The 24,667-nt window shown below is 37.7% G+C and overlaps 1 protein-coding gene across 7 annotated transcripts in view; it reads left to right on the forward strand.

The window, feature by feature from the left end:
- The first annotated feature begins 1,665 nt into the window (after nt 1–1,665).
- LOC129262419 (tyrosine-protein kinase-like) overlaps nt 1,666–24,667 on the forward strand; it is a 43,966-nt gene continuing 20,964 nt past the window's right edge. For 2 of the 7 annotated variants that reach the window (XM_054900536.2, XM_054900535.2), the window contains exons 1-9: nt 1,666–1,847; nt 5,864–5,995; nt 8,096–8,187; nt 15,049–15,105; nt 15,878–15,947; nt 16,820–16,864; nt 17,485–17,684; nt 21,736–21,816; nt 24,536–24,614. In XM_054900536.2, coding sequence (XP_054756511.2) covers nt 1,748–1,847; nt 5,864–5,995; nt 8,096–8,187; nt 15,049–15,105; nt 15,878–15,947; nt 16,820–16,864; nt 17,485–17,684; nt 21,736–21,816; nt 24,536–24,614 — 856 coding nt within the window. In that variant the 5' untranslated portion in view covers nt 1,666–1,747. Of the gene's footprint in view, nt 1,848–5,863; nt 5,996–6,884; nt 7,008–7,123; nt 7,421–8,095; nt 8,188–15,048; nt 15,106–15,877; nt 15,948–16,819; nt 16,865–17,484; nt 17,685–21,735; nt 21,817–24,535; nt 24,615–24,667 lie in introns of those variants that run through there. The other 5 variants (XM_064099832.1, XM_064099834.1, XM_064099836.1 and 2 more) reach the window with 5 other exon arrangements.

The following is a 24,667-nucleotide window of genomic DNA, read 5'->3' on the forward strand; positions in this document are numbered from 1 at the left end:
ACGGTCGCATACATGCGAATGCAACGGTAGTGGAATGTAGTAAGCCGTTATTTCGATCGGTCTTGCAACAGTCTCATATTCTCCAGCACATGTGCAAGTGTTGTACGACCTCCAGTCGACTAAATGCGACTATACTTAGTTGTGCCACCTCTCGCACCAAGTCGTACAACGTTGAACAACACTCACACGATGATCGCCCGACCGATGGTACGACCTGTTGCGAGTGAATCAATCGTATTTGATCGCGTTTAGATTTTGAACATGTTCAAAGTTCAGATGCGACCAGTCACGATCACCTCCGACCACCTCGAGTTTGTGCGATCGTCTACAACGACTGCGAGTGCTCGCAAGACACCAAGAGATCGATCGTGCAACAACAAGAAAAAACTGTTGCAGGTGGTCGTAAACAGGTCGTACGTCAATTGTGAAAGGGGCTTTAGTTGGGACTCGAACTCACCTCGTTTTATCTGTATTCAAGATTCCTCCCGCTATGCCAGCGAGAAGCGCTGAGACCAGATGAGGTCTCTAGCGACATGATCCGATTCATTTTTTACTTGTGCTGATGGTTGTAATTCAAGTAGCTCTATATACTTAATTTACGTAATCAAATATGTTTTTGAAACAATTATCATCACATAAATATTACATATATAACAAATCATTTCACTTAGGTAAAGTGTGGCGTTAATGCATTGTTATTTAGGGTAATCTTCGATCACAAATCAACTTTATCTATACCATACGTCTATCAGCGAGACTGGTGGGGTGCACGCAAATAGTACAAGGGTGTGTAACAGACACGTACTCTCGCATAAGAGCTAACTTGCATCTCGATGGTATTGCGAGGTGTATACGCACACATCGTACACCCCATTTGCACCGGGGTTTCTTAATGTGTACATGTCACTTTTTACGGCAGGAACACCATTATCAGGGTCTCGTTACCCAAGGAGTAGCGATAAATCGCTAGATGAAAATGAAATGGTCTATCAAGGTCATCGTTGCATGAGCATTTCGCTCAGTCATGGCAGTAGACTGTTTGGGACCCAATCAGAATCGTTCTTTCATAATTAGCGATTAATAATCACTAATCTTTGTGTTACGTGCCCTGGTTATAGGTAGGTGAAAAAAACTGCCAACTGTCACACATATTAAACATGGTTTAACCTCGAGTTAACGTGTATATAATTATGGTACATGGTAATACCACTTACTTGTGTTTTAAATGGCGATGCCACATTAAACCAGTTGGTTTTGAAAAGATATGAAAAAGTAGGAAATAATCAGAAATTTAAATTGTTTAAATAGTCATGATTATCCATGAAAAATATCGAAGACAAATTTGCAATGTATCCATACGAAGCACCACCATCCTCGTCCCTTTAAACCGATAGGTGACAGAAGGTAAGTTGGGAGTCGGGAGATGTTTTTTATGCTGTTCAGGTAATGTCACAGTCTCACCCTCGAATCCGACTCCAGACCGATCAAATCTATTACGTTATTTCCAATGGAGTACCATCGGTCGATTTCGAATCGGTTTCGTTGGTGTGACTGTGGGCATAAATTATGCTATCCCATCATCATCAATTTCATTTAATAACTCCTATGAATCCTTTCACCAATTCATAGGACATTAATGTGTACTATTGTTTGTCTCTCCCTTCTTAGTCACCAGCATAAGGTCGGGGAACAGATGCGGAGTGGAAGAAGGTAAAAGAACACCCGGGAAGATACAACATAATATACCATGATGACGTCACTCCACCTACCTCGGTTGTCACCCATCGTGTTGCTAATGGCTACCGTGGTTACGACAGTACTTGCTTTTGACTTGTCATGTAATTTACGTAAGTGTTTCATCAATGTCAACGACATCTTCCAGTCTTTTACAACTTCTAGGGATATTTGGATTTTCTTTTCATTTTCCGCGATTCCTTGGGGGTAGGCAAGATCACCTTTGTCCTTCCGTCAAGCTGATTCCAAGGCGCAAAACACTGCTACTTCAAAACGAATTACGAATTTAAGAGGTATTCCTGAACATCCCATTCGTGAACAAAAAAAAGGGTTTGTAACGTCATGATGTGACGTCACTCCTAGATGAAGGTTCCGCGAGTAATCATGGTAGTTAGGCCTAACTAAAGATGTGAGGCTCACCGGTAACCCAAATCCCACTGTGTAAGATTCAGAAGACACAAGAAATGCAACAGCATTGACATTATGATATGGCGATAGTTATTTATCATAATTATCATTATGCTAAACCCTGTCTAAATCTTTGATAAAGGGCCAGGAATGTGGAATATATTCGATTATCATCACCGATTGTTATATTCGGAACGTTACCATGGTTACATTATTTTTTAATATAAAATAAGTACACACCTAGATACCAATAATGCATATAGCATTTCTATCTATTTGAAAGCAGGATAAGAGAGCATTGTAGATTAAATGGCTTGCTCACGGGCATATAGGTGCCGCGGCCGGGGATCGAACCCCGGACTTGCCATGTATAGCCAGGCGCCTTAGACCACTCGGCCATGGACACAGCACACATCCCATTTTTTTTTGTTTAAACAAGTGCACATCTAGTTTCCAATAATGCATATAGCATTTCCATTTATTTGAAAGCAGGATAAACGAGCATTGTAGATTAAATGCCTTGCTCACGGGCATAGGTGCCGCGGCCGGGGATCGAACCCCGGACTTTCCATGTATAGCCAGGCGCCTTCGGCCACGGCACCCCATTTGGGATTCAAATTTAAATTTAGCGCCCTCTTGCGTTAATGTTACTATTCTGAAATTAAATTGGCGGTTTGAGCACTTACTTTACGTATGAATTGAATATTAGAAAGCTATACTGACAAAGACTATATCCCTAAACTTTCGGCCCATTCTATGCTTGAGAAGGTATTTTATGTATACAAGACAAAAATACGCAGATATTTCATTTTGATTTGGCACCAGGTCGAATTAAATTTTGATGGGAAACGGTAACTAATCTAATAAAACACAATGTTTCATTTATATCCTTCGCACCACAACCATTTCGAGGCACACGCATTAAATTATGATCTAGTAAACATGGTCATGAAAAGAAATAGTGGCATGTAATGGGGGGGATTTATTAAAACTTAGATAGGCTTTAAATTGGAGAAGACAAATTGTTTATTTTTAATAATCACACACCGCAAAAATACTGGTGTTAATTTTACACCAGCCCGGTATCTATTTAGGAAAAGCACCAGAGAAGTGTTGAAACGACACCAGACTGGCGTTAGGCTAACACCGAATAGGCATTAAAGCAACACCAATATCGGATTTCCGATCGATATAGATTTTGGGCTGGTGTTAAATGAACACTAGTATTTTGGCAGTGCAGTAATACGAAATACATGTAGAGAAGGGGTGATATATGCTACTACATTTATATGTATTCATCTTACATCTGGAAATGAGAATACACTGTGACACCGCTGTTTGAAATTTTAAGCCCGTCATCCTCACAAGTATTGTTTAAACTTTAAACAAGCTGTTTAAAAGAATATAATCAATTTATGTATTTTTTCTTAATTTTTTAGAATATTTTTTTTAACTAAGAAATCAAGCGACGCTTAATTTTTCATTATCGTTTTATCGTGACTAACTTTGGAATGAAACCAGAAAGACAAACTTTTACTATCAAATACATGTGAAGCGGCACAAGTTTTGGTGAAGTTCATCAATCCTTGAATGTTCCTTAGGGTGGGTTTACAATTTACATGATTATATGAGAGAAGATTATTTTCCACTCGAGCCCAAGTATACCCTACAGAGATTCTGCCCTGTTAAACTGGTTGGAAGTCTGAGATTAATTGGGTTTATCATATATTTGCCTTTAGGTATGTGTCTTTAATTTGTTCGCGAATTATTGTGATATAAGGGTTTAATATATAGTCCTTTTCAATCTCTAACTTTATGTCTTTCCTTCATCCGACCCACTTTTCTTCATATGAAAAAATATATAATTTTGCGGTATCTTACTCTCTTCGAAGTTGTTAGACGATATATCATTTTTTTATCAATCAATTTCTTTATCCGAAATTTACATTCCCCCCATCTCTCTCCCTCTCTTTCTCTCCTTTTCTCTCTCTTTCTGTTTGACCCCTTCTCTATATTGCCAATAGTACTTTTTCCCTGCCCACCATAAACAATTTACACAATCATAAAATCTTCTGATCACACAAGTACCAACGCACCCCACCCTTTCCCCCTTCACCTACTCTCTCCGCCTTACTTTTCCCTACTCTTTCCGAGACTGTACATTTCTAACCTAACTCGGCGAATGTAACTTTAATCCGTCCACACCTTCTCAAATGCTGCAACCCATCCCAATTACATTTGCCCTCGTTTAGACGACCCTCGATGCATTTTGATTTAAATATCTCCATTACGCGCACTTTAGGTTAGGGCATTAGCTCGGAGTCTATCGTAAATTGGCGTGGGTGAACTTGATGAAAAACATGCTTGCTAATTTACCGAGTTAAGGAAATGGAATAAAATGTCGCGTTGCCACTGTCGTTGATATCTTTTTACATGTATATATGTACTGGCATAAAGATGGAGTGGCTTGTGGGCACTTGATCACCCCCCCCCCCAAAAAAAAAAAAAAAAAAAAATAATAATAATAATAATAATGAATAAAAAAAATAGATCAAAAATAAAATGAATAAAAAAAATAAAAAAATAAAATAAACCAAAATAAAAAAATCATAAATAAATAAATAAATGAATAAATCATAGAAATAAAAAATGAAAAATAGAAATAAAAATAAAATAAAACAACAAAATGAAATGAAATAAATAAAAAATACATAGTTCAACTACCAAGAAAATAAGAGAAAAACAAAAGAAATGAAAAGGAAAATGATGAGATATGATATTATTTCCTGAATATTACGTCAAAATATTTCCCGAAATTACATTTCCTTTCAAAAAGTCATGCTAGGTCCTCTCAAAGTTTTGTGGTCATTACGCTTTTTTATGCAACCACGGAAATGCTGAAATTACTTTCTCGAAATATCTTCGATAAGAGAGGAGGATCTTGATAAAAATGTTTTGTTTCTCTTGTTCCATTTTTCCTCTTATTTTCATATTCCGAGTCCATTCTTCGATTTTCTTCGTCTTTGTTGTTTTTCTATTTGTCATGAGTTTGTTTTCTGGGAAAACTTATTTTACGAACATTTCCTCCGATCAGTATCGTTTTTCACGATCGGTTTCTTGGAATAAGAATTATAAGCGATTTTTTTTATTGCCTAAGCTTTCATTCTTTCTCCTATTCTCTCATTTCTTTCTTCTATTTACATGCATCTCTCTCATTGTCTTTATCTGTCTCTTTGTGTCTCTCATTAGTTCTCTCTCCCCCTTCTGTCTCTATCTCCTTAGGCATACAATACTCTTTCTATCTCCCTCTCTCTATTCCTTTGTCTGGTAAGTCAACGGTTTTCTCTCGAAATCAATTCTTGGAAGAGTAACGTAAAGTTAGGTTACAGGGAATTCACTCACAGAATATTTGTGTCGAGGCCCCGCTCAGAGAAATCTCATAGATATATTACAAAGTCCCTACAGATTCAAGATAATTCTTGTAAAACGTCACACCAGACGGACAAGGCCGATACCTTGTTCATCCCCTGTACAAGGTTGTACTCCTCATGGCTAAGCCTCTTTATTAGCAAGTGTAATGTTAAAAAAATTTGGCGTTGATTCCAACCAGCTCTTCAGCATGTGGGAAAACTGGGAATTCATTTCAAAAAGAAAAATAATTCTCCAAAGACCGTGCCAAAGTCATTATAAGTTCAATGCATGCTCCTTTGTTATTTCACAGCTCAAATACCAAGAGATCTTATATTCCATATCACCTTCCGAACGAGGAATATAACACGTAACCAGCCGGGAGACACAGGCAGAGATTACCAACTCGAAGCTTTCGTTGACTGGTCTCATTTCAACTCATCAAGTAAGTAACTATCTTTCATCGGAACTTAAATGATTGATTTAATCATGCTTGCAAAGCGTTTGGTCAGACGGGGGGGGGGGGTGTTTCTTGAAAGAACCTTAGGTCGGACGTTTTATCCAACAAGTCCTGTTTTATCGGACAGTTACCATATAAACTATGCTCCCCCTAGCCAATCACAAAAAGAATGTCGGATCCAGTATGTGTTTCACAATCATACAATCATGATAAAGCTTTTCGTAAAGTTACGCACAACTTTACGACGACAGGACCATGGTCTTGGCTCTTACCTCTTACGTGCTAAGTCAGCTACATATAGGGTTATATCTTGAGCACATGAAAGTGACATGGTCGCCAGTCAGGCATAAAGTCAGTCGTAACTTACGATCAGCTTTGTAAAACACCCAGAAGAAAACTTGTTAGACCAAAAATGTTGGTGGAATGCTCTCCTAGTATGGATAGAGTTTTGTAAGCCAAATGATTTACTATACGGAGACACTCTACAACGCACCAATTCCTTTGAAAATGCAAGTCAAATCACAATGGAGAGCGGAGAGGCTTTTGTCAAAAGTTGGTGGACCGGGACAGCAATCGGAATCTCTCGACTCTGGACAACGACATATTTGCGATTGTTCGTCCGGTGCAAATCTCCGGATGACTTGCTGTCCCGGTCTACCAACTTTTGGCAAAAGCCTCTCAGCTCTCCATTGTGATTTTAATTGCATTTTCAAAGGAATCGATGCGTTGTAGAGTGTCTCCGTATAGTGAATGTGGTACCACTATACCGTTAAGATTTAATTCCCCTCAGACATGTCTGTGTTGTCCTTCACCGGTCTCAGTACTGGGTTCTCTCAAGTATTAAGCCCGTTCACCGTCGTGACTGCGCATGAGCAGTACAGGGTCCTTTTAAGATAAATCATCAAGATGTCTTTCAATTTCACTGATTTGATGAATATTCACGCTTTCCTTTTGAAACATGCTTTTCATCCCAATCATCGAAGGGTAGCTAAGCATGGTAAGTGTTCACTATGACTGGTATTTGACAGTAGCCCAAACGTCAAAAGTGAACAATACCACAAACAATTTCCGATCTTGATCAATGATACTCTAGCCAACTGGGCTAGAGTAGGAGTAGTAAAATTTGAACACTACATGATACTATGTCTGGAATGCTTATGCAACATAATTATTGACACATTCACAGAGTTAGTGTTCATTGTAATGAAATATGGGGATTTTTTTTTCATGAGCGAACTCTGAACCGTGTACGGTGTACATCGATTATTGACGCTTTCTTGTTAGTTATTTACTGGCTTCCACCAATTTTTGTCCAAGAAATTCAGGTATTGTTGACTATACACATAGACGAGATACGATGTATGTCTTGATCGTATGCCGTTAGAAGCAAAAGTTTCTATTTTCGACAAGGTGGGTTGATCCCTTTGTGTCATTTGGTAAATTATTGCAATTTCACCCCACTAGGCTTGTTGGGCTGGGGAAAAGCATATAATCTTCCAAATGTAATGGATACACGTACCGTCATGACGTCTTATACCTCAGTCACATTTCCCCTACGGCGGCCGTACGGGGAGTCGAAAACAACCGTTTTATTCATTTTTATTCAAACCACCTGTAAGTAGCTGGTACCAAAAAAAATGTAAAAACGGCTGTTTTCGACTCGCCGGACGGCCGCCGTAGGGGAAATGTGACTTATATGTAGGTGTTATTTTCGGTGTTTCTTCAGTGTCATTTCATCTACCAAGGTGAATACTTTCTATATGGCACAGTTACACCAACCATGTCAACAGACCAATTCCAAGCCGACATCTGGGACCCGTTTCATAAAAGACTTGCAACTGTTGTAACTTTTCCATAATGGCAACTACCATGGTAACAGGATTCAGCAGCCAATCATCATCAAGGTTACCATGGTGGTTGCCATATTGGCAAAGTTGCAATTAAACGGGGCCCAGATATGCTATTCAAAATAACATATAGTTTTGATCGATCTGGATCAGCTTTTGTTGGTGGAACTGCAGCAAGGACTCGAGTGTTGTGATTATTTTTTATGCCTTAATTTGCCTTTGTGACGTCATTTTTCAGGATCGGGATATGCAGTTCGATTCGTGAAAAACAGCGTGCGAGACGAGATAGTGTTTCGGTGTGTCAGGCACCTTAGTGGTTACAATTACACGGTGAGTCGTATTCTCCTACTTTTACGCTACAGTCACGTCAACGAACCCGTCGACCAAGCCGACCGTTGATATGCCACTGGAAAGAACGCAATAAATTTGGTCGGTGTGAAGTCGGTTTCGCTGGTGTGACAGTAGGCCTATAGCATTTCATCAGAATACCTCGCTCCCACTGTCGTGCGATCCGTTGCGAAAGCCACGATTGGCCTTTCGAAACTGATCGCGAAAATCTTTAGACCATTCCAAATTTCTCTACGATCAATACGATTGCTACAACTGGGGCCCGTCTTACAAAGAGTTGCGATTGAACCAATCAATCGCAACTCTGGAAAGCCAGTAAAGTCAACATATTAAATGCATGGTTGTTAAAAAAAATCTACATATGAATGTTAATCCATTAATTTATTTATTAGTTTATTTATTTATTTATTTCTGATATTTTGACAGGGTAGCCCATTCACCAATAAGTAGTGGTCTTCCATGGGGCCCTGAATAAAAATAAACATATTTACAAAATGCATAACGTATGTACAGAATGTTACGGCATTAAAATTCACATTATGATTTGAATGTAAAACGAAACATTAACAAACTTAGCAGCAAACGAAACGCAGACGGGCACTCGTTTGACGTATAATCAAAAATCAAATTAACTAAGAATGACATCTTGAAAATCCTGATAATATACACCAAATTATCAAGGTCATGCTAACACAAAATACGCACAACAGTGGATGTTCTGCAAGTTATTTATAAATTATAAATTATAAATTCATTGATTTATTGACAATTTGGTGTGTTCTCCTTTGTTTACAAAGGGCATTTTGCAAATTTCCTGTATAAAATTTCCATAGAGATACGATTGATTGAATCAATCGCAACTCTTTGTAAGACGGGCCCCAGATCTGATACGATGATCACTACGATTACTCCACGATTAAGTACGACGTTTGAATCGTGGCGCAAATCGTGACAGTGTTAACGAGGTATTAATAGTCACGATGGTCTTTGTAGTGCTACAGTCACTCACACCCACTCATCCTACGAACGAACCAATGAAACCGACTCCAAACCGACCGATTGCATTCCATTGGAAATAACGTAATAGCTTTGGTCGGTCTGGGTCCCGTAACACAAAGGTTGGCGATTAATCGTACGCTTGATTTTCACGATTGATTGTACATTGTAGTCTATGCAATCAATCGCAGAAAAATGTTCGACGATCATTGCTAACCTTTGTGTTACGGGCCCCGGGTTCACTGGTGTGCCTGAAGCATGAACGTTTTGTGAAAAAAAAGTGAACCCATAGAACAATCATTGAAATTGGACTTTGAACCTGGCGATGATCCTGAAACAGACGCATTCAACTCGCGATGTGTTTCAACTATTTTCTTAGGTTAGGGGTAATTTAGAGTGAATTTCGTGGGTAGTATGAAGGTTTATGCATGTTAACTGTCCATATGAAATATCATGATGATATGTCATAGGCTTTCATAAAGTCCCAGGTTTTCTTTGTCATATTTGATAATCTCTCAAAATGAGTATCATTACTTTGAATAGATTGAGTTGAAGTGAATATAGCAAAGGCCGGGATTTACCGTTCATATCCCTGCTAGAAATAAAAGAGTTCCGCACAGTGTGTTGACATAGAGGTTTATGTGAAAACCAAACTAGTATATATATCTCTATGGTGAAAATAATATTTACACTGTTATAATGCTCAAAATCAACTGTGTGCATATATTTTCACACTGTAGATACATTGGCAGTGCGACTGTTCACAGCGTGTTCACATAGTCGACTATGTGAATATGACTGTGATCCACACCGTCAAATGTTCAAATTTAACAGTGGGAAGGGGATTTCACAGTGTGTTCCACACCGTGTACACACTGTGGGACGCTGTGTTCTGCATACAAAATTGTAGTTTTCACACATCATTAAGGCTGGAAATTTATGTCTATATTTGACCCAGTGCCACAGTGTGTTCCCAATGTGAAGATTGGATTGACACGGTTGAAAATGCTCAGATTTTACAGTGTGAAAATAATTTCACACTGTGGACACCAGCACAGTAAGAGTGTCCATAGTATAATTATTCAGATAGTGGATTATAATAAAATGTAAATTCACGCTCAATCTCAAATTTGACAGCGAGGATGATCTCACATTGTGTGCAGCGTGAGGATGATCTCACATTGTGCTCCACACTGCGAACACAAATTGATTGGCATGATGTTTGGAAATTTTTCAGCATGGAAAACTCATTTCGAATTTAACAAAGATATTAATATACAAAAAAAAAAGCTTTTACGATAATGGGATTTGATTTTACAATTGATTAGATGAATATTTTCTAATTTTCTTTCTCATTCGGAAATGTTAAGTTCACATCTAACGTAGATAGCTAAAACCCTAAAAATTGTTATGTTGCCCTCACAAGCCCAGAAGCGGACAGTTGGGTCTGTCGGTCGATTTTATATTATTTTTGTTTGTATTTAATATCGCTGTAACGCTGCAAAAAATAGAATCACGCAAGGGATGATTCGATCATTAATGCAGCCAAGCATGTCAAAATATCAAAATGTTTTTTAAACCATTGAATACAACTTTGAGGAAAATCTTTGCACAAATCTGACATTTTCTCATAAAAACGCTGCATTTGTATAATTATTTCGAGTGTATTAAAAAATAGCGACCCTGTTTTCCCCATTTTAGGTTGGTCGGATACGGGCAATATTTTTTTTTCCATTACTGAGGAGTTGGAAGTTTAAAAAAGAACTTGAAACAGAGATTATTTTTTTCAAGATGTATGCTCGATATCATTTTGATTATCGGTTTTCTATCAATTTCTCTCAGAAAAAGATAGATTGAAGAATGAAAATAAGATTGAAGCTGACATGTAGCACCACAAGTGTCACCTAACCATTTTAAAAATGGCGTGAAGTGGGCAGAACCAGAGCCTGTAGGTTTATTGTTAGTCTCGAGAGACAAAAAAAAGTAATCGAGAGAGGAGAAATGAGATGGTGAGTGGAATTGTGTGGGTGTGTGTGTGTGATGGTGCGCGCGTGTGGGTGCCAGACAGAGCGCGCAAGCGATGCACGAAGGGAGGGGGTAGGCTGCAAAGAGAGAGAGGGGAGGATTTAGAAGAACAAACGGCTATCACATTATGAAATAAGAACAGAGAAATGTAACATAACCGGGAAATTCAGAATGAAAGAAAATAGGCTGAACAAAGATTGGTGGTGAAATGGAGCATGCATGGGAGAAGAGGGAAAAAAACACGAGTTTGAAACCTTCAACATTTTGCCCTTTTGGATTCGAATATCAGCCTTGGGCTTGGCAGGGTTCGCGAAAAGGCAAAGATCCGGAGATTTAAGACTTCTCTGGGCAAGACATCCATCATTCCCAGACGACGCTCCGAAATACGCCTCCTAATTGGTTTGTTATCCGCGGATTTCCCGGATCGAAATACCGACAACTTTCACCAAATGAAACTTTGTCACATGAGAAATTCTAGAAGGTCTGTATAGAGGTAGACTTTACAAGCTGTCTTATATTCTCCAGCCAGGATTGATTGAAACGATTCGGAGTCAGTGCTATTTGTTCGGGGGCGACATACCCGGTTTGGCGCGAGATGACCTACTAAATCTTTCGCGCTTATAAGATCAAAAGAAATAATAAAGTGCTTAGGTGCTCCGCCATGAAACCAATGAATAAATGAATAAATAATAATTTCATGTGATTTGTTTCGATAAATCATTTGATATCAGCAGCTATCAATGCTAAGTCTTATGGCTAGAAGATATTACTTATTAAGAAGGTCTTTCGAAAACTTTTTTTTCTTTAATTTCCCAGTGGATACAAACAACCCTACATGCCAGATATTTTTTTCTTTCATTACTTCTCACACATTATGAGTTTTATTATGCCACAAACATGTTTACTAGCATTACATTCTTAAATACCTACCTAATATCAAACCAACCACACATTTTATTTCCTTCAGTATCTAACCTTAGATTCGTTGTTCCAGTATAACCAAATAATAGTAGGTATGTTAGAACGTCCTACCTTTCATGGTTGGTTAATGTCACTCGAGAAACTTATTTTATTCTTGAAGAATCACATCTTTAAAATCAATCTGATATTCTTTCTCTCTTTCCCTCTCATTCCCCCTATTTTTGTATCTGTCTTTCTATCTCAAGTCAGTATTGTATTTTTTTTTATTCTTCACCTTCTCCTCCCCCATTTCTCCCTTAACAGACTTTAAATTACTGATTCTGATCTTTTTCAACTGAATAGTTCCACAAAGTGCATTCTCCTTTTTACTTTTTTACATTTTATTTCTTACTTCTTATATGAATCCAATCAGTGTATATACATGTTTTCATATATTTATTCCGACGTTGTCTCAATGCAATGTGTATTTTTATTCTGAATTCCCTTCAATAATTTTACGCTCTTAGTTGTCCTCTTGAAATTGTATGCGTGAACCAAATCTTTTGTTATATGACAGTTTACAATCATTGCACATTGCATTTTATTCATTGTATATCAATTTTATTATTTCTTACTCTTTGCGAATTTTTTTTTTCAATAAACAGCAGCCTAATTCATTCAATTTATTCATTTTATCAAATATTTCGTGTCAATTCTTGCCAAACTATTGAATTTTATGATCTTTTCCTATTAGTAACATGATATATTATATCACTTTTGTTATTTTGTTTGATTTACCGTATATGTTATGCTTATTTTATATCTGTTTACTTTTTATTGTATATGGACCCCATGGACAGATGGAAGAACAGTATTGTCATGTCGACTAAACTGAATATGGGCTATCCATCCGTTTTGCATTTTTGTTTTGTTTTTAAACGGAAAATAAATACTATTATAATACTACTATCTACCTCTCTCTATATCTGGGTGTGGGTGAGCGGGTGTGCGTCTCTTTGCCTATCCCTCCCCCATCCCCACCCTCTCTCTCTCTCTCTCTCTCATGCTCATTATCAGGATCCACCTTGCTCCCTTACAGAGCAACGTAAGACAGATGATACCTTCTAAGATTACATCCATTTCATCTCAACCTTACCTCATAACACCACAGCCACACCTGCGAAACCGACTCCAGACCAGTCAACTCTATTACGTTATTACCGATGACATACCATCGATCGGTTTGGAGTCGGTTTCGTTGGTGAGACTGACAGATAACGTGAAACATGACGTGTTAAGCATTTTACGTCCTGTCGTGAATGTGTCAAGATGCCGCCAGCGATGAATCTTTTTCTGTGTAACTTTAAGAATGGTAATCCGTATCGACGTACAGTAATTAGGCCGAAACAAGATTGGAATTCCACGACAAGGTGTAACATCCTTTCACATGAACTTACATTTTTACGGGGTGCTCATTCGTCATTTACAATATTTCCTAAGACTGTGAAAACACAAGTTATGCCGAAGGGAAAGGGGGTTCGCTCTATAACCGAACATTAACAACGTATCCTATTTGAAATTTGTTTTATTTTTCACCATTGATAATGATACATAATAGCTGGAACTAAGCAAAAACAAGTAGGAACAAAGCATAAACAATAAACTCTTATCACATAAAATAAAAAACAAGAAAACTAAATGTTGTTCGTGATAGTTTCGGTGGCCTAAGATACAGTAAGGCATCATTACCATTAACCAAGTTTAAGATTACGTGTCTTCTGATATAAAGTAAATGAAAAGGGTTTGGTTCTACTAAATACAGAGATCATACATGGGATAGTGGCTATCATCTTGTTGTATATCTGAGACAAAAAAATAAAAGAGTTGATTTAATCCCATGCCCTGTTCAATCGAGGCTTTATGAGACCATGGGGGAAATTTGCACTTTTGTCCTTTTCGAAACCGCCATCGAATCTGCACTTTTCAAGCGGTACAGGAGTGGCACGAACACATTGCCTTCCAATTGGCAATACTTCTCAGTCATTAGATCGAATTTACACTGGGGAGAAATTGAGAAAACGTGCTTGGAATTGATAACCAATTTTTCCCATTCACTTCATTTATTTAGACGAATGGTGAAGTGGACCGTTGTCATGGATATGCACTCTTGGTTTGGGAGTGATTCCAGGTCGGGTGATGCGGAGGGTTTTTTATTTTTTATTTTAGATGAGCATGCTATTTAATGGTTTCTAATGAAAGATCGTGTTAACTATGAAACTCTGGATTGAGATTTCGACAAACATGACAAAATATGCCACCTTTTTGCGGCGAGATGAGAAAGTAAAAAGACTGGAGGGGTGGAGAAAATGCAATTGCCCTAATTCAAGATACAAATTACGCTGTTATATCGCAAAGACTGGCGTGTTGAGGATCGGGATATTGATATCTCAATGCGATTTGATTTGGCTATGTTTCTTTCAGACGGAGATTCACTTTTGTTTCTCGAGTTTTCAGATCGTCATGTGAATGGTCACATGTTTGAGTACAAGCATTAATCACGTGATTAGTCACATCTTGCATGCAAGCACTGGTGTGAGGGATGTCAAGGGATTAAAGCTTATTAGGCCTGAAATAGATATTTATTTATACTCACTTCAGTCGTAAAATTATTCCTACACCTTGCGTTACGGCCAGGGAGTTGTAGTCTTCCCTAGATAAATTATTTAAAACATCCGTTGCATTTCCTGTCACTCTTTCATTCGATACAATATTTATTTGGTTTATATACGTTTTGATTTACCTTAATTATCACACTATATACAGAACAAGAAATTAAAGGATTTGATTAGTGGTGTAGGACCTATATTGAATTTTTAATCATATTCATGAGATGTTTCCATATCATGTATTTCTTTTGCACAGTCAACACAGTCGTTCACATTCCGGAATCTCAGTTACGGTTTCCAACATCAATTCCGGGTAAGTGACACCGCTTAGAACCGGGAGGAACCGGATGGCAATTGCCAACATTTGAACTTAAAAAGAAATGATGAAACAGTTCCATCAATGTACTAAGTTTTACAATATGAAATAGTAGTACATTCGATTCAGGGCACTGTTTTGAATTAAAAAAAAATATATTGTATAAAGTGCCTTGTAGGACTATCTTTACCGAGCGGCAAATGCTTGCGAACGTTGCGAATGTTCCTGATGAGTGTTGCAAACTCGTACGAATGTTTGTTTGTAATATCAAAATTTATTTGCGAACTGCTACAAAACTGGGGAAAATGTGTTCCACACACATTTGTTTATCAGTAGGTTGATTCTCTACAGGAGCCATAAGGTAATTATTTCGCTATCATTGGCATATCAAAAAGAATTTCACCGACACCGTCTTTCAATCGTTTGCAAAGTCTTACGATTATTTTTGCAAACGGTAGCAACCGTTTGCGGGGGAAAAAATCGAAACGAAATTTTGAACATGTACAAAATTTCTTTACTACAAATAAAACTGTTAGCAAAAAAAAAAAACTGTGTATGAATTTTCTTGCAACCTTTTACGAACCCTGGTGGAATCTCAAATTCACTTCTTTCACAACTTAATTAAAAGAGCTAAGCTGCCAAAGCTTTTGTACAGGCACAATTTTATATGTATATATTTCATAGTCACTTTTCTCTATGTGATACTTTCGAATTCAAAATTATTGAACTTTTTTAAATATAATTTGTTACTGTTATGCTTCTGCTCTAGATTCGGGCAGCTAACATGACCACCTTTGACACGGCCCCGATGGTCAGGAGGGAGGATAGAGATGCTCCAGGTAGGTGGGATGGGAAGAAAAGAGAAAGAGGAAGATGATGGAGAAGAAGGTATGAAGAGGGAGCAGGAGAAAAGAAGAAGAAGGAGGAGGAAGAAGGAGGAGGGGAAGGAGGAGGAGAAGAAGAAGAAGCAGAAAAGGAGGAGGAGAAGGAGAGGAAGAGGAGGAAAAGAAGAACAAGTGTAAGGAGGGACAGTTGGTGAGATAGAAATTAAATAAAAAAAAGGAATGAAAGATAAGACTAAAAGCTTGTTAAATGAGAAGGATTTTGAAATGTGAGATGACATATAGGTATAAGGTATGAATATTGAATATCGAAGACGAAGGCAATAAATAACATGTCGCAACAAGGGATTACCTGAAGGGGGATTATGAGAACTAGACATTCTAAAGACTATAAGAGATTAGTTTAGATGAAGTAATGGATCAAGACAGAAGAAGCTAGAAAGATAGTATGATGTTCAAAGTATGCAAGCAAAAAGAAAACAAAGGATAAAACAAAAAGCTGGATATAAATGGGGAAAGAGGATGTAATTCAGTTAAGTATTTTTTTAGCGTTTCCAATATTTAAAAACGCACAATTCCTTCTCTAGCTGTAGCTCAAGCTGCCTTTGATAATAACGTTAAAGGAAATATCTATATATATAAAAAAAATAGGATCAAACAAAGAACGGGAAAGGGAAATAGGAAAACTGGAAAACAAATTACAAGAAGAGATACATTTCATGTTGAAATGCACGTACTTTGCCGAAGTTTGTTTACTCAATCTTGTTAATGGACAGGCCCGCTCTGTCAAGTTTTTTTTTCTACAATGTGTTTATAACTGTATCCCGTTTCCTTATTTTGGAATATATGTTTCCTTTTTCACCTGACAGACTGCTTTGAAGAAACCGGAGATGAAGAATATTGTATCAACCAACGTAAGTAAAAAAAAAAATAAAATAAAAAAGTTGTTTTCACAAAGGATAGACCCTATTGAATTTAGAACTATTTCAAACTTTGAGAAACGTGAAAAAAAAACGGTTTTAGTTCACAGACGGGAGGCCTACATCCGAAATGAGGTTACTATTTTGTTGTTGTTTGTTGTTTATTTATTATTATTTTCTTTTTTTGCTGTTGGTAGAAGATTCTGCATTATAGTTTCGAAACGCCCCTGCTGTTAGTTTTACTGTTTGGTTAGAACAGTGGGCATGGTGGGCCTATATTCCTGAGAGCTCGAGAGCATTTTTATAATTTTGTTTCTTTATTCCCACAACACAAAGGTCTCGGCATTCCCCTCGTGATTCATGTTTGTTATTGTATCAGGATTTCCACTTTTAAGCTAAAAGGGAGCAATGGACAAATGGCTCTCATATCTTATGCTATAGTCATAACGGCGAATCCGACCACAGACCGATCAAATCTATCAGGTTATCACCAATGGCAGATCATCGGTCGGTTTAGAGTCGGTTTCGTTGGTGTGACTGGGTGCATGGCATTGAGAAGTAATCACGATTCCCATCACGCCTTATTCAAATGTCACATGACTTTTCGCCGACAGCCATCGAGTTTACCAGCAAGCCACGTGACCTGACAATCGATTGCTCAGAGGTGGATTACGATCACAATACCTCGATGGTATCCCTGAGCTGGTTGCCTCCCCTACAGATCAACGGGAATCTCTCATTCTTCATGGTGACCTATCAGCCCATCAACGATACCAGTATCGTTCAATCGCTCGAGAGGGTGTTCATTAACGAAGTGAGTATCGATAACCGTCCAATGGGGAGTTTTCGATGAGCGACGTATACGGAGGATTCCAGAACGGAGAAAACGTATTGTCAAATGTCCGTCAAATAACAGAGAACAACTAAGAATTCTTTGTCGAAAATAATTTATGAACCGGAACGGGAGCTTCTCCCTACGAATTGCAAACATGTGGTTTGTCAAGCTATAATCAGGGACCAAATTGATCTTTAGATTTACCAATTTTCGACAAAGTTTTCATAAGTTTGTTTCTCTTTTTTATGACAGGCAGGCATTTGACATCAGACCTACTATGTTCTTGAATCCTCACTACGTTGCTTAGTGAAAACTCCCTATCTATGTCACATTCACCCCGGCATAACCCATACCAGGGAGTGTTTCACAAAGATTTAAGTATGACTTAGAGTCGCACTTAACTTAAATGCCGACGCTTAGTCCTGATTAGCAATGGGCAATCTTTTAAAGGCGACCGCATACCTTACGATTGGTCTGCGACCCGATTTCAGAATAAAATGTAGTAGAATTTGATGCTAATATTGAGACATGCAATATCTTACTGTGTAATGTTATGAATCATCGTACGATTACCTATGTTCAAATCTGTGACCATGCTATCATCCTTCTTAGAATAAAAGCAAATTTAATATCTAGTCGTAATGACGTCATATAGCAGTCGTATGATTGGCTACGATTTGAAACTAATTTGGCCTTTACTCCAAAATAAAAGCTTGCAATCTTCCAAAATGGTTATATCAGTATTCTTTCAATTGATTTTAACCTCAAATAAAACGATATGTTCCATTCACATTTTCAGAAAATGAGCTAAATGCGATTTGTTCCATAATCGGATCGCGAACAGTCGTAAGGTGTGCGGTGGCCTTATATATTAATACGAAATGGTGCGTGTCCTCTTGGCATGATCTAGGTACCTATAGCAGAAAGCGTTTAAACGCAAGTCCCAAATACGGGTGCCTCATAGGCTGAAAATCAAGTTGCGCAAGATTTTTTGAGTTGCGTTTGATCGCAACTCTTTCTGCAACGGGCCCCTGACCAATGCGGTCATATCTTTAATACCTTACGCAACAAGGCATTTAAGTGCGACTTAAAGGCATACTTAAATCTTTGTGAAGCACCCCTCAGAACCAACTTCATACTCATTTCATATATATACAAATTGAATTGACGGGGATCTGGTAGTCTTGCGAGTCAAGTGTCAATGGTCATAGAGGCCATTATTTTGGAAGTATGCCTATCTCTGTTCTCGCGATAACTGGAGTATCCGTTATAAGGGATCAAGTTAGGACTTATTTTAAGTAGGCCTATGCATTATTAGCGTCCCAATATTACCCGATAAGACTGTAGGATCTTTATGATCAAAGACATTGGTCACATATTTCAAAATTAGCTCGTTATGTGCGACAGTAGTAGATTTGGGGTCATGACGTCATAGGTGAAAGGTCACACAAGTCATTACATATATTTAAATATCTTGTTCTCGCAATAACTAAAGAACCTTTCGAGGGATAATTTCCAAACTTTCTTCATGCATGCATTTGTGAGTACAGATAATCTGGTTACATTTTTCGTTTCAAAGGCAGATCATTATTTAAAAACTTTAGAGGTTAGATGTACAATGATTATATGCTTGGTATGGCATCGGCGGTGACTTGACTTTCAATTTGATCTGATTCTCCTTCTTTTCTTTTCTTTCAAAACAATACCGTAACCTTTGTGAAGTATGCTAAAGGAATAAAGGAATTTTGATTTTATCTCATACTTTGAAATCTAACAAAATACCTAAACTTTTGTTAGGTCACTAGTTAGCGAAAGGAATTTGTTCCTTTCTACATTTTCAAAAGATAAAGGGCTGTTTTTCTTTGAATCAGCATTCCTTGCATCTTAATAACTTTGATATTGCAATAATCATACGGAAATAGTCAAAACTAAGAAATATCAAACTTGTAGTATCTACCACAACAGCCACTCGATACATGAAAAGTGGCGAAACTTAATCTTGGTGGATTGTGTTTCGGGTTAGAACATAATCTAGAAATCGCTTCGTGGCTGAATTTTGAGACAAATTGAAGAGGAAATTAAGACGAAAGCTTAGAAAGCAACCACAAAAAGCTATTCAATCCATTAAATTTTCCCGCAACATTATACTTTTTCACACATTAACACACATTCTCTATCACCTCTAGAATTTTCTGTCTAATTTAAACTCCATTCCGCCCTGTCTGTTCTTTTTTTTCTCTCTTGTGATTCTTTCCTTTCTATTATTTTTTTTAATTTCCATTTGTCCCTTTGTTTTCACCTTTTTCCCGTTTTCTATTTACGATTCCAGGTACTGAAAACTTTATCCTTATACTGTAAAAAACAGTTTTTCCTGCTATAACATTATAAGAAGGAGAATTACCAGGCCATCAATATTTCATTAATAAAGTCGGTCGAATTGAAAATGAATTTGAATAAGCAGATAATATATGGAGCGCTGTGGCCCAGTGGATTAGTCTCCGGACTTGAAACAGAGGGTCGTGGGTTCGAATCCCAGCCATGGCGTAATTTCCTTCGGCAAGAAATTTATCCACATTGTGCTGCACTCAACCCAGGTGAGGTGAATGGGTACCTGGCAGGAATTTATTCCTTGAAATGCGTGTGCGCTGTAATCTTAGTAATTATGGCTGCCAAGCTACAGCTGGGGTAATAATATCCAAGTCCTTTGGAAGCGCATAGAGACATTATTCATAATTGTGATATGCGCTATACAAGAACTGTTTATTATTATATTATTATTATTATAAATGAGGAAAAGGGGGTTTACAAAAAAGAAAGGATTGTGAAATTCGGTCAAAAATTGCAAAGATTTATGTTGTCTTGAATATTTGCTTTGTATTATGAAAAAAAGTATTGCCTATATTCAAAACACTGCATGCTCATAGTATTTAACATACTGCGTATTATATTGCATCTATTGACTACATTACTACTGTTTTTTTATACATTTATGTAAAGAACTTTTTCCAATCCCCCTTCTTTCTTTCCCTCTCTCTCTCACCTTCCTTACCTCTCTCTCTCTCTCTCTCTCTCTCTCTCTCTCTCTCTCTCTCTCTCTATCATAAACATCTTCACAGGCTTCCAATTCTACACGGAAAGAAGTTGATGTCTATTCAGTGAATCACATTTTTACCATAATTATTATATTCGCCATTTCAGAGAATATTTCATTAAAAACCATTTGAGTTCTTGTTATTGTTTTTTTGAAAGCCTGTTACTGCTTCCTATATATGATAATTATATACATACATGTTAAGTTACAGTCACACTAACGAAACCGACACCAAATCAATCGATAGTATGCTATTGGTGATTTGATCGGTCTGGAGTGCAGGTATGAATGTGCTTTATTTCTAGTTCGTCCAATGCTAATTCGTCAAATTGCCAACTTGTCTACTATCATTCGGTCTACCATCGGCTCATCCACTATCCACATGGTCTAATTGCCTATTCATCCACTCACCATTTCGTCTGATAACCAGTTGGTCCAATAGCCATTTAGTCCATATATCATTTGGTCTGATTGGACTAAGTAGTAATTGTGCAAAATGAATGAAAATGAAATGGATAATAGACCAAGTGGTTATGAGACGAAATAGTCGTAGACGAAATAGTCATAGACGAAATGGTAATTAGACGAAGTGATGACTGAACCAAATGTTTGTTATAGTAAATGTTGATGGACTGAATGGCATTAGGATAAATGAAAGTAGGCCATGTGGTGAGTGGACGAGTTGGCAGGAGACGAATTGGCACTTTACCTGACTGATATAGCGGATATTATTTTTCTCAAATTTCACTTGCTGCATGCTTGCAGTTACGATGTATTGGTAAACATAAATTTGATACTAAAATCGACCTTTGAATAATTATTCACTTGCTTGTGATGCATAGAATACTTCTATCCTTCACTCTAAAAAATACATTTTATATGGAATTTATTGAATGATTGACATACATTGTCGTCTTTATCCATTCAACCCCTCTATAGAAAGAATGGAACGAGAGTCTCTCTTTTCGCTTCAATTATACCTTAACGGATCTTGTTTATGGAATGGTCTATGAAATCTCGGTAAGTAAATAACTACAAACACCTAGAAGAAAATAGCCATGTAAAACATCGATATGTAAATAACCATAAACCATTTATAAGTAAACAGGTAAATATGCATAAATCATTGATAAGTAAACAGGTAAATATGCATAAAACATCGGTATGTAAATAAACCTAAATTACCGGTACTATTGTATTAATATTTTATTTGATATACTATCAAGTGATACTAGCAATACACAAAGGAATTTATTATTCATTGTTTTTAAGTCGTTGTCCATCTTAATTACGAATTAATTGGAAGAAGTAGACAAAAATCAAACGTCAACAGTCCATGACTGAAAATTAAAAATCGGATGCTTTATACAGAAGTCATGAGATTCTGAAGTTTCGTTTTTAGAAAACAGATATGTTTTCAGAAAACAGATATGGTCACATCTTTGTCGGTTTATATGATATAATCGGTTACTTCGAGCATTCACTATTTCCCTTAAATTTCATGATATGAATAGACCTATTTCATTTTTGTCTCACCTGCATAGCAGAGTGAGACTATAGGCGCCGCTTTTCCGACGGCGACGGCGGCGGCGGCGGCGGCGGCGGCGGCGGCGGCGGCGACGGCGGCGTCAACACCAAATCTTAACCTGAGGTTAAGTTTTTGAAATGACAGCATAACTTAGAAAGTATATGGACCTAGTTCATGAAACTTGGCCATAAGGTTAATCAAGTATTACTGAACATCCTGCCTGAGTTTCATGTCACATGACCAAGGTCAAAGGTCATTTAGGGTCAATGAACTTAGACCATGTTGGGGGAATCAACATCAAAATCTTAACCTAAGGTTAAGTTTTTGAAATGTCATCATAACTTAGAAAATATATGGACCTAGTTCATGAAACTTATACATAAGGTTAATCAAGTATCACTGAACATCCTGCATGAGTTTCACGTCACATGACCAAGGTCAAAGGTCATTTAGGGTCAATGAACTTTGGCCGAATTGGGGGTATCTGTTGAATTACCATCATAACTTTGAAAGTTTATGGATCTGATTCATGAAACTTGGACATAATAGTAATCAAGTATTACTGAACATCCTGTGCAAGTTTCAGGTCACATGATCAAGGTCAAAGGTCATTTAGGGTCAATGAACTTTGGCCAAATTGGGGTATTTGTTGAATTACAGCCATAAATTTGAAAGTGTGTTGGTCTAGTTCATAAAACTTGGACATAATAGTAATCAAGTATCACTGAACATCCTGTGCGAGTTTCAGGTCACATGATCAAGGTCAAAGGTCATGTAAGGTCAAAGAACTTTGGCCACGTTGGGGGTATTTGTTGAATTGCCATCATATCTCTATAAGTGTATTGGTCTAGTTCATAAAACGTGGAAATAAGAGTAACCAAGTATCACTGAACATCTTGTGCGAGTTATAGTAGTTTTCAAAATCAGCACTGCTGCTATATTGAATCGCGTGATGCAGGTGAGACGGCCAGAGGCATTCCACTTGTTCTTATATAATCGTGAAGTTGATGTAAAAGAGGATACGAATAATATAACGTATGATAATGACGAATTTCAATTTTCCATGAGGAATCCAACCAATGATCACATTGTTATAGCAAAGTGAACACACTGTGAACCCATTGTGTACATACGGTTAACACATGGTGAAGACATTAAACTCACAGTGTAGACATACTGTGTACACACGGTGAACACACCGTGGACACACTTCGAGCATATTTTAAACAAACAATAAACCCACGGTAAACACACGGTGAACACACTGAGAGCACACGGTGAACACACTGTGAACACACTGAGAGCACACGGTGAAGACGCTGTGAACAGACAGTGAACCTATTGTGAACACACCGTGGGGATACGGTGAACAAACTGTTTTCACGTTGTTAGAGCAAAGTGCACACACTGTGAACCCACTGTGTACATACGGTTAACACACTGTGAAGACATTAAAATCACAGTGTAGACATACCGTGTACACACGGTGAACACACTGTGGACACACTTCGAGCATATTTTAAACAAACAATAAACCCACGGTAAACACATGGTGAACACACTGTGAACACACTGAGAGCACACGGTGAACACACTGTGAACAGACAGTGAACCTATTGTGAAAACACCGTGAAGACACGGTGAACAAACTGTTTTCACGTTGTTAGAGCAAAGTGCACACACTGTGAACCCACTGTGTACATACGGTTAACACACTGTGAAGACATTAAAATCACAGTGTGGACATACTGTGTACACACGGTGAACACACTGTGAACATATTGCGAGCACGTGTTGAATTCACGGTAAAACTATTGTGAACACAATGTGGGGACACGGTGAAAATTTTGTGTTCACATTGTTAGAGCAAAGTGCCCACACTGTGTACCTACGGTTAACACACTAAAGACATTGAAAGCTCAGTGTGGACATGCCGTGTACACACGGTGAACACACTGTGAACATATTGCGAGCACGTGTTGAACAAAAAATAAACCCACGGTGAACCTATTGGGAACACACTATGGGGACACGGTGAACAAACTGTGGACACATTGTGAGCACGCTCTGTGACACTGCATTCTTTCCAGTAGAGATGAACAGGGTAATTTAATAATTTCTTACTAACACCGGCCCCAGGTTAACTTTCAGAAATGTTGAATAAAGCAGTATGATAACATCTCAACTCTGACAATTTTCTCTTTTTTTCAGGTAGTCCCTTGGCTGGATGGGCCAATGGCATCGCCGTCACCATATCATACCACCATTATATTTGACACGGCTTCATCTGGTGATTAAAAACTTTTATTTCTAATCATTTTTATCCCACACTGCAAAATCTGT

The sequence above is a fragment of the Lytechinus pictus genome, chromosome 5 (genome assembly GCF_037042905.1).
Source record: "Lytechinus pictus isolate F3 Inbred chromosome 5, Lp3.0, whole genome shotgun sequence".
Taxonomy (NCBI): domain Eukaryota; kingdom Metazoa; phylum Echinodermata; class Echinoidea; order Temnopleuroida; family Toxopneustidae; genus Lytechinus; species Lytechinus pictus.